We start from the raw sequence: 17,044 nt of genomic DNA, 5'->3' as shown, positions 1-17,044 counted from the left end.
CTGGGGGCAATGGGTGCTGTGGGTGCCGTTGTTCTCTATGGCGCCCCACATAAAGAAGGGGTTTATTTACTGTAGGACCTACAAATAAACACCATGGGGGGGGGCAGCATCAACCACTTGTGGGTCCGCCCTGGGGCAATGGGTGCTGTGGGTGCCGTTGTTCTCTATGGCACCCCACATAAAGAAGGGGTTTATTTACTGTAGGACCTACAGGTAAACACCATGGGGGGGGGGCAGCACCAACCACTTGTGGGGCTGCTCTGGGGGCAATGGGTGCTGTTGTTCTCTATGGCACCCCACATAAAGAAGGGGTTAATTTACTGTAGGACCTACAGATAAACACCATGGGGGGGGGGGGGCAGCATCAACCACTTGTGGGTCTGCTCTGGGGGCAATGGGTGCTGTTGTTCTCTATGGCGCCCCACATAAAGAAGGGGTTTATTTACTGTAGGACCTACAGATAAACACCATGGGGGGGGGGCAGCATCAGCCACTTGTGGGTCCACCCTGGGGGCAATGGGTGCTGTGGGTGCCGTTGTTCTCTATGGCGCCCCACATAAAGAAGGGGTTTATTTAGTGTAGGACCTACAGATAAACAGCGGGGGGGGGGGCAGCATCAGCCACTTGTGGGTCTGCTCTGGGGGCAATGGGTGCTGTGGGTGCCGTTGCTCTCTATGGCGCCCCACATAAAGAAGGGGTTTATTTACTGTAGGACCTACAGATAAACAGCATGGGGGGGGGGCAGCATCAACCACTTGTGGGGCCGCCCTGGGGGCAATGGGTGCTGTTGTTCTCTATGGCGCCCCACATAAAGAAGGGGTTTATTTACTGTAGGACCTACAGATAAACACCATGGGGGGGGCACAGCATCAGCCACTTGTGGGTCCGCCCTGGGGGCAATGGGTGCCGTTGTTCTCTATGGCGCCCCACATAAAGAAGGGGTTTATTTACTGTAGGACCTACAGATAAACCCCATGGGGGGGGGGGGGCATCAGCCACTTGTGGGGCTGCTCTGGGGGCAATGGGTGCTGTGGGTGCCGTTGTTCTCTATGGCGCCCCACATAAAGAAGGGGTTTATTTACTGTAGGACCTACAGATAAACACCATGGGGGGGGGGGGCAGCACCAACCACTTGTGGGTCGCCCTGGGGGCAATGGGTGCTGTGGGTGCCGTTGTTCTCTATGGCACCCCACATAAAGAAGGGGTTTATTTACTGTAGGACCTATAGATAAACCCCATGGGGGGGGGGGGGCAGCAGGAACGCTATGGGGCGCTCCTCCAAGGACAAGCGGGACATCTATTACCGGCTGGCCAAGGAGCAGGGCTGGCGAGCCCGCAGCGCCTTCAAGCTCCTGCAGCTGGAGCAGCGCTTCCGGCTCTTCCAGGGTGAGGCACGGGGGCGCCGGGGGGAATGGGATCCACTGGGATGCACTGGGATGCACTGGGAAGCACTGGGATGCATTGGGATCCATTGGGATGCACTGGGATGCATTGGGATCCATTGGGATGCACTGGGATGCAATGGGATGCATTGGGATCCATTGGGATGCACTGGGATGCATTGGGATCCATTGGGATGCACTGGGAAGCACTGGGATGCATTGGGATCCACTGGGATGCACTGGGATGCATTGGGATCCACTGGGATGCACTGGGATGCATTGGGATGCACTGGGATGCATTGGGATGCACTGGGATGCATTGGGATCCACTGGGATGCATTGGGATCCACTGCGATGCACTGGGATGCATTGGGATCCATTGGGAAGCACTGGGATGCTCTGGGATGCACTGGGATCCATTGGGATGCAATGGGAAGCACTGGGATGCTCTGGGAAGCACTGGGAAGCACTGGGATCCATTGGGATCCATTGGGATGCACTGGGATCCATTGGGATCCATTGGGATCCATTGGGATGCACTGGGATGCATTGGGATGCACTGGGATGCTCTGGGATCCATTGGGATGCACTGGGATCCATTGGGATGCACTGGGATCCATTGGGATGCACTGGGATGCATTGGGATCCATTGGGATGCATTGGGAAGCATTGGGATCCATTGGGATCCATTGGGATCCATTGGGATGCAGTGGGAAGCACTGGGATGCATTGGGATCCATTGGGATGCACTGGGATCCATTGGGATGCACTGGGATCCATTGGGATCCATTGGGATGCACTGGGATGCATTGGGATCCATTGGGATGCATTGGGATCCATTGGGATCCATTGGGATGCTCTCTCCCAGGCGTCCATCGCGCCGTCGATCTCTGCGCGGCACCGGGGAGCTGGAGCCAGGTCCTGAGCCGCAACCTGAGGTGGGGAGGGGGCAATGGGGGGGCAATGGGGGGGCAATGGGGGGGTTATGGGGGCATTATGGGGGGTTATGGGGGGCAATGGGGGGGGCAATGGGGGGTATGGGGGCATTATGGGGGGTTATGGGGGGCATGGGGGGCAATGGGGGGTCATGGGGGGCAATGGGGGGCAATGGGGGGCAATGGGGGGGGAATGGGGGGCAATGGGGGGGCAATGAGGGGGGCAATGGGGGGGCTATGGGGGGCAATGAGGGGGGGGCTATGGGGGGGTCATGGGGGGCAATGGGGGGGGCTATGGGGGGGCAATGGGGGGGTAATGGGGGGGCAATGGGGGGCTATGGGGGGGCAATGAGGGGGGCAATGGGGGGGCTATGGGGGGGCAATGAGGGGGGCTATGGGGGGGTCATGGGGGGCAATGAGGGGGGGCTATGGGGGGTCATGGGGGCAATGGGGGGCTATGGGGGCAATGGGGGAATGGGGGCAATGAGGGGGCTATGGGGGGGCAATGAGGGGGTCATGGGGGCAATGAGGGGGTCATGGGGGGCAATGAGGGGGGGCTATGGGGGGCAATGAGGGGGTCATGGGGGGCAATGAGGGGGGGCTATGGGGGGCAATGAGGGTTCATGGGGGGCAATGAGGGGGTCATGGGGGGCAATGAGGGGTCATGGGGGGCAATGAGGGGGTCTATGGGGGGCAATGAGGGGGTCATGGGGGCAATGAGGGGGTCATGGGGGCAATGAGGGGGTCTATGGGGGGCAATGAGGGGGGGGCTATAGGGGGCAATGAGGGGGTCATGGGGGGCAATGAGGGGGTCTATGGGGGCAATGGGGGGGGCAATGGGGGGGCTATGGGGGGCAATGAGGGGGGGGGCTATGGGGGGGCTATGGGGGGCAATGAGGGGGTCTATGGGGGCAATGAGGGGGTCATGGGGGGCAATGAGGGGGTCTATGGGGGCAATGGGGGGGGCAATGGGGGGGCTATGGGGGGCAATGAGGGGGGGGGCTATGGGGGGGGCTATGGGGGGCAATGAGGGGGTCATGGGGGGCAATGAGGGGGTCATGGGGGGCTATGGGGGGCAATGAGGGGGTCGTATCCTGCCCCCCAGGGGCTCCGCGGAGGGCCCACCACAGGTGGTGGCCGTGGACCTCCAGGCCATGGCGCCGCTGCCGGGGGTGCTGCAGATCCAAGGGGACATCACCAAGGTGGGGAGCGGCGCCCGGCCCCCTGACACCCCATAGACACCCCATAGACACCCCATAGACACCCCATAGACACCCCACAGACACCCCACAGACACCCCATAGATACCTTATACACACCCCATAGACACCCCATAGACACCCCATAAATACTTTATACACACCCCATAGACACCCCATAGACACAACATAGATACCCCATAGACACCCCATAGACACCCCATAGATACCCCATAGACACCACATAGACACCACATAGACACCACATAGACACCCCATAGATACCCCATAGACACCCCATAGACACCCCATAGACACCCCATAGACACCCCACAGACACCCCATAAATACCTTATACACACCCCATAGACACCCCATAGACACAACATAGATACCCCATAGACACCCCATAGACACCCCATAGACACCACATAGATACCCCATAGACACCCCATAGACACCCCATAGATACCCCATAGACACCACATAGACACCACATAGACACCACATAGACACCCCATAGATACCCCATAGACACCCCATAGACACCCCATAGACACCACATAGATACCCCATAGATACCCCATAGACACCCCATAGACACCCCATAGACACCCCATAGACACAACATAGATACCCCATAGATACCCCATAGACACCACATAGACACCCCATAGACACCCCAGAGACACCCCAGAGACACCCCATAGACACTCCATAGACACCCCATAGATACCCCATAGACACCCCATAGACACCCCAGAGACACCCCAGAGACACCCCATAGACACTCCATAGACACCCCATAGACACCCCAGAGACACCCCATAGACACCCCATAGACACCCCAGAGACACAACATAGATACCCCATAGATACCCCATAGACACCCCATAGACACCACATAGACACCCCATAGACACCCCAGAGACACCCCAGAGACACCCCATAGATACCCCAGAGACACCCCAGAGACACCCCAGAGACACCCCATAGATCCCCCCATACACACCCCATAGACACCCCATACACACCACACACACACCCCATAGACCCCCCCATAGACACCCCACAGACAGCCCACAGACACCCCATAGACACCCCATAGACACCCCACAGATACCTCATAGATACCTTGTACACACCCCATAGACACCCCAGAGACACCCCAGAGACACCCCATAGATACCTCATACACACTCCATGGACATCCCATAGACCCCCCACAGACCCCCCATAGACACCCCATAGATACCTCATAGCCACCCCACAGGTACCCCATAGACACCCCATAGACACCTCATAGACACCCCACAGACACCCCATAGACACCCCACAGACACCTCATAGACACCCCATAGACACCTCATAGCCACCCCACAGATACCCCATAGACACCCCATAGACAACCCATGGACACCCCATAGATATCCCATAGACAGCCCATAGGCACCCCATAGACCCCTATAGACACCCCATAGATATTTCATAGATAATCCATAGATGCCTCATAGCCACTTAGAGACCCCCAAAGACCCCCAAACCCCATTCCCCCATCACCACCATTCCCCCCTTCATCCCCATTGCCCCATCACCCCCATTCCCCCCATCACCCCCATTGCCCCCCATTGCCCCATCACCCCATTCCCCCCATCACCCCCATTCCCCCCATCACCCCCATTCCCCCCATCACCCCCATTGCCCCCCATTACCCCCATTCCCCCATCACCCCCATTGCCCCCATTCCCCCATTGTCCTCATTCCCCCATAGCCCCCATTGCCCCCATCACCCCCATTGCCCCCCATTGCCCCATTGCCCCATTGCCCCCCATTACCCCCATTGCCCCCATTGCCCCCCATCACCCCCATTGCCCCCCATTGCCCCCCATTGCCCCATTGCCCCATCACCCCCACTGCCCCCCATTCCCCCCATCACCCCCATTGCCCCCCATTGCCCCATCACCCCCATTGCCCCATCAACCCCATTCCCCCCGTCACCCCCATTGCCCCCCATTGCCCCCCATCACCCCCATTGCCCCATCACCCCCATTGCCCCCCATCACCCCCATTGCCCCCCATTGCCCCCCATTGCCCCATCACCCCCATTCCCCCCGTCATTGCCCCCCATTGCCCCCCATTGCCCCATCACCCCCATTGCCCCCCATTGCCCCCCATTGCCCCATCACCCCCATCACCCCCGCCCCCGTTACCTCACCCCCATTGCCCCATCACCCCCATTGCCCCCCATTGCCCCATTGCCCCCCATTGCCCCATGACCCCCACTGCCCCCAGGCCTCCACAGTGCAGCAGATCCAGCGCCACTTCGAGGGGCACTCGGCTGACCTGGTGGTCTGCGATGGGGCCCCTGATGGTGAGTAATGGGGGGGGGGGATGAAAGTGCACCCCCCCGAACCCCAATATCCCCCCCCCATCAGTGACAGGGCTCCATGACCTGGACGAGTACATCCAGGCTCAGCTCCTATTGGCTGTGAGTGCCTTAACCCCCCCCCTTTGGCATCCCCATAACCCCATGGGGACCCCCCCACCCCCCTTTGGCATCCCCATAACCCCATTGGGACCCCCCCACCCCCCTTTGGCATCCCCATAACCCCATGGGGACCCCCCAATCCCCCCCCTTTAACATCCCCATAACCCCATGGGGACCCCCCCACCCCCCTTTGGCATCCCCATAACCCCATGGGGACCCCCCCACCCCGCTTTGGCATCCCCATAACCCCATTGGGACCCCCCAATCCCCCCCCTTTAGCATCCCCATAACCACACGGGGACCCCCCCAACCCCCCCCCTTTAGCATCCCCATAACCCCATTGGGACCCCCCCTTTATCAACCCCATGGCCCCCCCCCAACCCCCCCCTTTCCCCCCCCTTTGGCATCCCCATAACCCCATGGGACCCCCCCTTTATCAACCCCATGGCCCCCCCCCAACCCCCCCCTTTCCCCCCCCTTTGGCATCCCCATAACCCCATGGGGACCCCCCCCTTTATCAACCCCATGGCCCCCCCTTCCCCCCTTCAGGCTCTCACCATCACCACGCACGTCTTGAAGAAGGGGGGCACCTTTGTGGCTAAAGTGAGTCTGTGGGGAGGGGGGAGGGGGGTCCCCCCCATGTTAATGGGGGGGTGGGGGGGGTCCCTGACACCCAGGACCCCCCCAGATCTTCCGGGGCAAGGACGTGACCCTGCTCTATGCCCAGCTGCGCCTCTTCTTCCCCAGCGTCACCTGCGCCAAGCCCCGCAGCAGCCGCAACTCCAGCATCGGTGAGGGACCCCCGCTATGGGGAACACCCCCATTATGGATTATGGGGACCCCGCTATGGGGAACCCCCCCCATTATGGATTATGGGGACCCCCCGGTATGGGGAACCCCATTATGGGGAACCCCCCATTATGGATTATGGGGAACCCCCCCCATTATGGATTATGGGGAACCCCCATTATGGATTATGGGGAACCCCCCCCATTATGGATTATGGGGAACCCCCATTATGGGGAACCCCCATTATGGATTATGGGGAACCCCCCCCATTATGGATTATGGGGAACCCCCATTATGGGGAACACCCCATTATGGCCTATGGGGACCCCCCATTATGGGGAACCCCCCCATTATGGATTATGGGGAACCCCCATTATGGGGAACCCCCATTATGGGGAACCCCCCATTATGGATTATGGGGAACCCCGCTATGGGGAACCCCCATTATGGCTTATGGGGAACCCCGCTATGGGGACCCCCCATTATGGATTATGGGGACCCCCATTATGGGGAACACCCCCATTATGGCCTATGGGGAACCCCCCCATTATGGCCTATGGGGACCCCCCATTATGGGGAACCCCCATTATGGATTATGGGGAACCCCATTATGGGGAACCCCCCATTATGGCTTATGGGGAACCCCCCCATTATGGGGAACCCCCATTATGGATTATGGGGAACCCCATTATGGCTTATGGGGAACCCCCATTATGGCTTATGGGGAACCCCCCATTATGGGGACCCCCCCATTATGGCCTATGGGAACCCCCCCATTATGGCCTATGGGGAGCCCCCAGTATGGCCTATGGGGAACCCCCCATTGTGGGGAACCCCCCCTTATGGGGAACACCCCCATTATGGCCTATGGGGAACCCCCATTATGGCTTATGGGGAACCCCCCCATTATGTCCTAAGGGGACCTCCCCATTATGGCCTATGGGGAACCCCCATTATGGCTTATGGGGAACCCCCATTATGGGGAACCCCCCCATTACGTCCTAAGGGGACCTCCCCACTATGGCTTATGGGGACCCCCCCCATTATGGCCTATGGGGAACCCCCATTATGGAGAACCCCCCCATTATGGCCTATACAGACCCCCATTATGGCTTAAGGGGAACCCCCATTATGGCCTATGCAGACCCCCATTATGGGCTACGTGGACACCCCCATTATGGGGACCCCCCCACTTTAAGGGGACCCCCACTCTATGATGACCCCCCCATTATGGGGACCCCCCACTTTAAGGTCACCCCCACTCTACGATGACCCCCCCATTATGGGGACCCCCCCACTTTAAGGGCACCCCCACTCTACGATGACCCCCCATTATGGGGACCCCCCCACTTTAAGGTCACCCCCACTCTACGATGACCCCCCCATTATGGGGACCCCCCACTTTAAGGTCACCCCCACTCTACGATGACCCCCCCATTATGGGGACCCCCCACTTTAAGGTCACCCCCACTCTACGATGACCCCCTCATTATGGGGACCCCCCACTCTACGATGACCCCCCCGTTATGGGGACCCCCCACTTTAAGGTCACCCCCACTCTACGATGACCCCCCCATTATGGGGACCCCCCCCCTTTAAGGTCACCCCCACTCTACGATGACCCCCCCATTATGGGGACCCCCCCACTTTAAGGTCACCCCCACTCTACGATGACCCCCCATTATGGGGACCCCCCCACTTTAAGGTCACTCCCACTCTACGATGACCCCCCATTATGGGGACCCCCCACTTTAAGGTCACCCCCACTCTACGATGACCCCCCCATTATGGGCACCCCCCACTTTAAGGGGACCCCCACTCTACAATGACCCCCCCGTTATGGGGACCCCCCACTTTAAGGTCACCCCCACTCTACGATGACCCCCCCGTTATGGGGACCCCCCCACTTTAAGGGGACCCCCACTCTACGATGACCCCCCCATTATGGGGACCCCCCACTTTAAGGTCACCCCCACTCTACGATGACCCCCCCATTATGGCCTATGCAGACCCCCATTATGGGCTACGTGGACACCCCCATTCTGGGGACCCCCCACTTTAAGGGCACCCCCACTCTACGATGACCCCCCCATTATGGGGACCCCCCCACCCCCTTTGTCCCCCCCTTTCTAGAGGCCTTTGTGGTGTGCCGGGGTTACAGCCCCCCCGCGGGCTTCGAGCCCAGCATGGACAGCCCATTGCTCCATGGGGGTAAGGGGGGGCACGAATGGGAGGGGGTTGGGGGGCACAAAGGGGGGGGCACAAAGGGGGGGGCACAAATGGGAGGGGGTTGGGGGGCACAAAGGGGTGGTCACAAAGGGGGGATTGGGGTCACAAAGGGGGGGTCACAAATGGGAGGGGTTTGGGGGGCACAAAGGGGGGGTCACAAAGGGGGGATTGGGGTCACAAATGGGGGGTCACAAAGGGGGGGTCACAAAGGGGGGGTCACAAATGGGAGGGGGTTGGGGGGCACAAAGGGGGGGTCACAAAGGGGGGATTGGGGTCACAAAGGGGGGGTCACAAATGGGAGGGGGTTGGGGGTCACAAAGGGGGGGGCACAAAGGGGGGGTTGGGGTCACAAAGGGGGGGTCACAAATGGGAGGGGGTTGGGGGTCACAAAGGGGGGGTCACAAAGGGGGGATTGGGGTCACAAAGGAGGGGTCACAAATGGGAGGGGGTTGGGGGGCACAAAGGGGGGATTGGGGTCACAAAGGGGGGGTCAGAAAGGGGGTCACAAAGGGGGGGGTCACAAAGGGGGGGTCACAAAGGGGGGGGTCACAAAGGGGGGTCACAAAGGGGGGGTCACAAAGGGGGGATTGGGGTCACAAAGGGGGGGGTCACAAAGGGGGGTCACAAAGGGGGGTCACAAAGGGGGGTCACAAAGGGGGGGTCACAAAGGGGGGATTGGGGTCACAAAGGGGGGGTCACAAATGGGAGGGGTTAAGGGTCACAAAGGGGGGCTTGGGGGTCACAAAGGGGGGATTGGGGTCACAAAGGGGGGGTCACAAAGGGGGGATTGGGGTCACAAAGGGGGGGTCACAAAGGGGGGATTGGGGTCACAAAGGGGGGGTCACAAAGGGGGGCACTCAAAGGGGGGATTGGGGGTCACAAAGGGGGGATTGGGGGTCACAAAGGGGGGTTTGGGGGTCACAAGGGGGGGATGGGGTCACAAAGGGGGGTCCCTAAGGGGGGGTTGGGTTCCCTAAGGGGGGGTTTGGGGTCACAAAGGGGGGGTTTGGGGGTCCCCAAGGGGGGGTTGGGGGTCCCAAAGGGGGGGTCCCCAAGGGGGGGGTTGGGGTCACAAAGGGGGGGTTTGGGGGTCCCCAAGGGGGGGTTGGGGGTCCCAAAGGGGGGGTTTGGGGGTCCCAAAGGGGGGTCCCTAAAGGGGGGGTTTGGGGATCTCATTGGGGGGGGTTGGGGGTCCCCAAGGGGGAGGTTGGGATCCCTAAGGGGGGGTTTGGGGGTCCCAAAGGGGGGGGTTGGGGTCCCAAAGGGGGTTTTTGAGGATCTCAGTGTGGGGGTTGGGGGTCCCAAAGGGGGGTCCCCAAGGGGGAGGTTGGGGTCACAAAGGGGGGAGTTGGGGGTCACAAAGGGGGGTCCCCAAGCGGGGGGTTGGGGTCCCTAAGGGGGGGTTTGGGGTCACAAAGGGGGGGTTTGGGGGTCCCCAAGGGGGGGTTGGGGTCCCTAAGGGGGGAGTTGGGGTCACAAAGGGGGAGGTTTGGGGTCCCTAAGGGGGGGTTTGGGGGACTCTGGGGGGGGTTGGGGTCCCTAAGGGGGGGGTTGGGGTCCCAAAGGGGGGGTTGGGGGGTCCCTAAGGGGGGTCCCCAAGGGGGGGGTTGGGGTCCCCATTCCCTCTCCCCTCCCCCCCCAGACCTGGCCCTGGCCCCGCCCTCGGGCCCCTCCCGCGTCCTCGTCCCCTTCGTGGCCTGCGGGGACCTGAGCGCCTACGACCCCGACCGCAACTACCCCCTGGAGGTGGGGGAGGGGAGGGGGGAGGGGGGGGGGATGGGGGGGATGGGGGAGGGAATGGGGGGCGATGGGGGGCAGTGGCGGGGAGTGGGGGGAAGTGGGGGGGGACTGGGATGGGATTGGGGAGGGAATGGGGGGGGATGGGGGGCAGTGGCGGGAAGTGGGGGGGGATTGGGGGGGGACTGGGATGGGATTGGGATGCACTGGGAGGACCTGGGCTGAGCAGGGACGCGCTGGGCTCTATGGGGCTCTATGGGTCACGCTGGGCTCTATGGGTCGCATTGGGCTCTATGGGGCTCTATGGGTCACACTGGGCTCTATGGGGTTCTATGGGACGCGCTGGGCTCTATGGGGCTCTATGGGATGCGCTGGGCTCTATGGGGCTCTATGGGATGCGCTGGGCTCTATGGGGTTCTATGGGACGCGCTGGGCTCTATGGGGCTCTATGGGTCACGCTGGGCTCTATGGGTCACGCTGGGCTCTATGGGTTGCGCTGGGCTCTATGGGACGCGCTGGGCTCTATGGGTCGCATTGGGCTCTATGGGACGCGCTGGGCTCTATGGGACGCACTGGGCTCTATGGGTCGCGCTGGGCTCTATGGGTCGCACTGGGCTCTATGGGTCGCATTGGGCTCTATGGGTCGCGCTGGGCTCCATGGGGCTCTATGGGATGCGCTGGGCTCTATGGGGCTCTATGGGATGCGCTGGGCTCTATGGGGCTCTATGGGATGCGCTGGGCTCTATGGGTCACACTGGGCTCTATGGGTCGTGCTGGGCTCTATGGGGCTCTATGGGTCACACTGGGCTCTATGGGGCTCCATGGGTCGCATTGGGCTCTATGGGTCACACTGGGAGCTCTCGGGAGTGCCCCCCCCCTCCCCCCATTGCCCCCCCATTGCCCCCCCTGACCCCCCTCCCCTCCCCCCGCAGCTGGACCCGCACCGCCCGTACCGCTTCCTGCCCCCCCCCGCCCCCCCCATCGCCCCCCCCTACGCCCGGGCCCGATCCCGGCGGCGGCAGCGCCCCGGGGGGGGGGAGGGGGAGGGGGAGGGGGAGGGGGAGGCCCCGCACTGAGCGAGCGGGAACCTGGAGCCCAGCCCAGTGTGAACCGGATCCAGCCCAGGATAAACCGGATTCATCCCAGTATAAACCGGATCCTGGATCCCATCCCAGTATGAACCGGATCCAGCCCCGTATGGACCAGATTCATCCCAGTATAAACCGGATTCATCCCAGTGTAAACTGGATCCTATCCCAGTATAAACCGGATTTGTCCCAGTATAAACCTGATCCCATCCCAGTATAAATCGGATCCATCAAAGTATAAACCGGATCCATCCCAGTATAAACCTGATCCCATCCCAGTATGGACCGGATTCATCCCAGTGTAAACCGGATCCATCCCAGTATAAACCTGATCCCATCCCAGTATAAACCGGATCCGTCCCAGTGTAAACCGGATCCATCCCAGTATGGACTGGATCCATCCCAGTGTAAACTGGATCCTGGATCCCATCCCAGTATGGACTGGATTCATCCCAGTATAAACCAGATCCATCCCAGTATAAACCGGATTTGTCCCAGTATAAACTGGATCCCATCCCAGCATAAACTTGATCCCATCCCAGTATGGACTGGATTCGTCCCAGTGTAAACCGGTTCCATCCCAGTATAAACTGGATTCATCCCAGTGTAAACCGGATTCGTCCCAGTATGGACTGGATCCATCCCAGTATAAACCGGATCCCGGATGCGTGGCCGCCCTTCACCGCCATTGGCCGGGAGCGCTGCCAGTCCCCGCGCTGCGGCCTCTGATTGGCTGCCGCTGAACTCCTCCCCTCTCATTGGCCAGCGGGGATTGGGCTCCTCGGGGTGGGGGCGGGGCGAGGCTGGGACACTGGGGTGGGGGAAGGGAGGCGGGAGGCGGACACCAGCCCTAAAATAACACGAAATAGCCCCAAAATGGGCTAAAAATAGCTAAAAATACCCAAAAATAGAGCCAAACCAACCCAAAATAGCAGAAATAGGTAAAAATACCCTAAAATAGAGCCAAACCAACCCAAAATAGGCTAAAAATACCCAAAAATAGACCCAAACCAACCCAAAATAGCAGAAATAGCTAAAAATACCCTAAAATAGAGCCAAACCAACCCAAAATAGCAGAAATAGGTAAAAATACCCTAAAATAGAGCCAAAATAGCAGAAATAGGTAAAAATACCCTAAAATAGAGCCAAACCAACCCAAAATAGCAGAAATAGGTAAAAATACCCTAAAATAGACCCAAACCAACCCAAAATAGGCTAAAAATACCCAAAAATAGACCCAAACCAACCCAAAATAGCAGAAATAGATAAAAATACCTTAAAATAGACCCAAACCAGCCCAAAATAGCAGAAATAGGTAAAAATACCCTAAAATAGACCCAAACCAACCCAAAATAGCAGAAATAGGTAAAAAGACCCTAAAATAGAGCCAAACCAACCCAAAATAGCAGAAATAGGTAAAAATACCCTAAAATAGAGCCAAACCAGCCCAAAATAGCAGAAATAGCTAAAAATACCTAAAAATAGACCCAAACCAACCCCAAATAGGCTAAAAATAGCTAAAAATACCTTAAAATAGAGCCAAACCAGCCCAAAATAGCAGAAATAGGTAAAAATACCCAAAAATAGAGCCAAACCAGCCCAAAATAGCAGAAATAGGTAAAAATACCCAAAAATAGAGCCAAACCAACCCAAAATAGCAGAAATAGGTAAAAATACCCTAAAATAGAGCCAAACCAGCCCAAAATAGCAGAAATAGCTAAAAATACCCAAAAATAGAGCCAAACCAACCCAAAATAGCAGAAATAGGTAAAAATACCCTAAAATAGACCCAAACCAGCCCAAAATAGCAGAAATAGGTAAAAATACCCTAAAATAGACCCAAACCAGCCCAAAATAGCAGAAATAGGTAAAAATACCCTAAAATAGAGCCAAACCAACCCAAAATAGCAGAAATAGCTAAAAATACCCTAAAATAGACCCAAACCAACCCAAAATAGCAGAAATAGGTAAAAATACCCTAAAATAGAGCCAAACCGGCCCAAAATAGCAGAAATAGGTAAAAATACCCTAAAATAGAGCCAAACCAACCCAAAATAGCAGAAATAGCTAAAAATACCCCAAAATAGACCCAAACCAACCCAAAATAGGCTAAAAATAGCTAAAAATACCCTAAAATAGAGCCAAACCAACCCAAAATAGCAGAAATAGGTAAAAATACCCTAAAATAGACCCAAACCAACCCAAAATAGCAGAAATAGCTAAAAATACCCAAAAATAGAGCCAAACCAAGCCCAAAATAGCAGAAATAGGTAAAAATACCTTAAAATAGAGCCAAACCAGCCCAAAATAGCAGAAATAGGTAAAAATACCTTAAAATAGACCCAAACCAACCCAAAATAGCAGAAATAGGTAAAAATACCCAAAAATAGAGCCAAACCAACCCAAAATAGCAGAAATAGGTAAAAATACCCTAAAATAGACCCAAACCAGCCCAAAATAGCAGAAATAGCTAAAAATACCCCAAAATACACCCAAACCAACCCAAAATAGCAGAAATAGGTAAAAATACCCCAAAATACACCCAAACCAACCCAAAATAGCAGAAATAGGTAAAAATACCCTAAAATAGACCCAAACCAACTCAAAATAGCAGAAATAGCCAAAAAATAGCCCCAAAAAGCAGAAGTTTTGCCCCAAATCTGCCCAAAATAGCCCCAAATCTGCACCACCCCCCCCGCATCCCTTTGACGTCATCACCCCCTGTTCCATAGCGTCCCTGTGACGTCATCGCGCCCGTTCCACAGCGTCCCTGTGACGTCATCGCGCCCGTTCCACAGCATCCCTGTGACGTCATCGCGCCCGTTCCACAGCGTCCCTGTGACGTCACGGCGGCCCCGCCCCCTCGCCTCACCCCCCAAGAAGCAGCCTCGGGATTGGCTCCATGGAGGCAGCGGGGGTGAGGCGGGCGCTGGAGCGGCTCCAGGGGCATCTCCAGGTCTGCCCCATAGCGAGCAATGGGACCCATAGGGGGCAATGGGACCCATAGCGGGCAATGGGACCCATAGCGAGCAATGGGACCCATAGGGGGCAATGGGACCCATAGCGGGCAATGGGACCCATAGGGGGCAATGGGACCCATAGGGGGTAGTGGGACCCATAGCGAGCAATGGGACCCATAGCGGGCAATGGGACCCATAGGGGGCAATGGGACCCATAGCGGGCAATGGGACCCATAGGGGGCAATGGGACCCATAGCGGGCAATGGGACCCATAGGGGGCAGTGGGACCCATAGCGAGCAATTGGATCCATAGGGGGCAGTGGGACCTATAGGGGTCAATTGGATCCATAGGGGGCAATGGGACTTGTAGGGGGCAATGGGACCCGTAGGGGGCAATGGGACCTATAGGGGGCAATGGGATCTATAGGGGCTGTGAGATCCATAGGGGCTATGAGATCCATAGGGGCAATGGGACCCATAGGGGGCTATGGGCTCCATAGGTGTCTCTATAGGCACCCCCTACCCCATAGGGGTCTGTAGGCACCCCCTGACCCCTGCCCCATAGGGGTCTATAGGCACCACCTGACCCCTGCCCCATAGGGGTCTATAGGCACCCCCTGCCCCATAGGGGTCTGTAGGCACCACCTGACCCCTGCCCCATAGGGGTCTATAGGCACCCCCTGACCCCTGCCCCATAGGGGTCTATAGGCACCACCTCACCCCTGCCCCATAGGGGTCTATAGGCACCCCCTGACCCCTGCCCCATAGGGGTCTGTAGGCACCCCCTGACCCCTGCCCCATAGGGGTCTATAGGCACCCCCTCACCCCTGCCCCATAGGGGTCTATAGGCACCACCTGACCCCTGCCCCATAGGGGTCTATAGGCACCCCCTGCCCCATAGGGGTCTATAGGCACCCCCTGACCCCTGCCCCATAGGGGTCTATAGGCACCCCCTGACCCCTGCCCCATAGGGGTCTATAGGCACCCCTTGACCCCTGCCCCATAGGGGTCTATAGGCACCCCCTGACCCCTGCCCCATAGCGGTCTATAGGCACCCACTGGGTCTCCTTCCCACACAGGACAAGAACCATGGGGCTCTGGGTGCTGCCCTAAGGAACCTCCACAGCCAGGTCAGTGCCTCCCTATGGGAAGGGATCTATGGGGCAGAGCCCCCTATGCCTGCGTGCACAAGGACAAGGAGCATCCATCACCCCCCTGCGCCCCATAGCCCAGCCCCATAGGATGGAGGATGCAAGACATGGAGTATCCATCACACACACCCCCCCCCCGTGCCCCATAGCCCAGCCCCATGGCTCAGCCCCATAGCCCAGCCCCATAGGATGGAGGATGCAAGACATGGAGTATCCATCACACACACACCCCCCCGTGCCCCATAGCCCAGCCCCATAGGATGGAGGATGCAAGACATGGAGTATCCATTACCCCCCCCACCCCGTGCCCCATAGCCCAGCCCCATAGGATGGAGGATGCAAGACATGGAGTATCCATCACACACACACCCCCCCGTGCCCCATAGCCCAGCCCCATAGGATGGAGGATGCAAGACATGGAGTATCCATCACACACACACCCCCCCCCCGTGCCCCATAGCCCAGCCCCATGGCTCAGCCCCATAGCCCAGCCCCATAGGATGGAGGATGCAAGACATGGAGTATCCATATCACACACACCTCGCCCCCCGTGCCCCATAGCCCAGCCCCATGGCTCAGCCCCATAGCCCAGCCCCACGGCGCTGCCTTGGCTCTGCAGGAGGAGCAGCATTTGGCCTTCATGAGGACCTGGCTACAGGAGGACCAGCGGGACAATGAGGTTCTGTGGGGCCCATGGGGCAGGGGGGGGAGGGTTGGGGGGCAGAACCTGGGGGGCTCAGCCCCTTCCTTCCCCCCAGCTCCTGCATCAGCGCCTGAAGGAGCTGGAGGAGGTGGCAGAGCTGGAAGAGGCCTGGTGAGTCCATGGGGCTGCCCCATAGCGCTGGGATCAGTGGGGCTGCCCTATAGGGCTGGGTTCAATGGGGATGCCCCATAGAGCTGGGAAGAATGCGGGTGCCCCCTAGCGCTGGGATCAATGCAGATGCCCCATAGTGCTGGGATCAATGGGGCTGCCCCTTAGTGCTGGGATCAATGGGGCTGCCCCATAGCGCTGGGATCAATGCAGATGCCCCATAGAGCTGGAATCAATAGGGATGCCCCATAGTGCTGGGATCAATGGGGCTGCCC

The 17,044-nt window shown here is 58.6% G+C and overlaps 1 protein-coding gene across 1 annotated transcript; it reads left to right on the top strand.

Annotated features, from left to right (window-relative positions):
* Window positions 1-1,265: 1,265 nt before the first annotated feature.
* FTSJ1 (FtsJ RNA 2'-O-methyltransferase 1) lies at window positions 1,266-12,576 on the top strand. The gene is made up of 11 exons (XM_062612742.1): window positions 1,266-1,386; window positions 2,251-2,320; window positions 3,423-3,519; window positions 5,809-5,887; window positions 5,952-6,004; window positions 6,554-6,607; window positions 6,693-6,795; window positions 8,927-9,004; window positions 10,665-10,768; window positions 11,692-11,798; window positions 12,474-12,576. The coding sequence occupies exons 1-11, from the start codon at window positions 1,266-1,268 to the stop codon at window positions 12,574-12,576; spliced, it is 969 nt and encodes a 322-aa protein (XP_062468726.1).
* The last annotated feature ends 4,468 nt before the right edge of the window (window positions 12,577-17,044 follow it).

The sequence above is a fragment of the Pezoporus occidentalis genome, unplaced genomic scaffold (genome assembly GCF_034315485.1).
Source record: "Pezoporus occidentalis ecotype Australia unplaced genomic scaffold, CSIRO_AGI_Poc_V1 ctg1003, whole genome shotgun sequence".
NCBI lineage: Eukaryota > Metazoa > Chordata > Aves > Psittaciformes > Psittacidae > Pezoporus > Pezoporus occidentalis.
Note: the sequence above shows the minus strand (reverse complement) of the source record. Positions and strands in the feature narration are given on the sequence as shown.

Coding starts and splice junctions, on each gene's coding strand:
- FTSJ1 (XM_062612742.1), top strand. CDS start 1,266: ATGGGGCGCTCCTCCAAGGACAAGCGGGACATCTATTACCGGCTGGCC. Junction 5,888..5,951: donor CTGCGATGGGGCCCCTGATG/GTGAGTAATGGG, acceptor CCCCCCCATCAG/TGACAGGGCTCCATGACCTG. Junction 6,608..6,692: donor GGGGCACCTTTGTGGCTAAA/GTGAGTCTGTGG, acceptor GGACCCCCCCAG/ATCTTCCGGGGCAAGGACGT.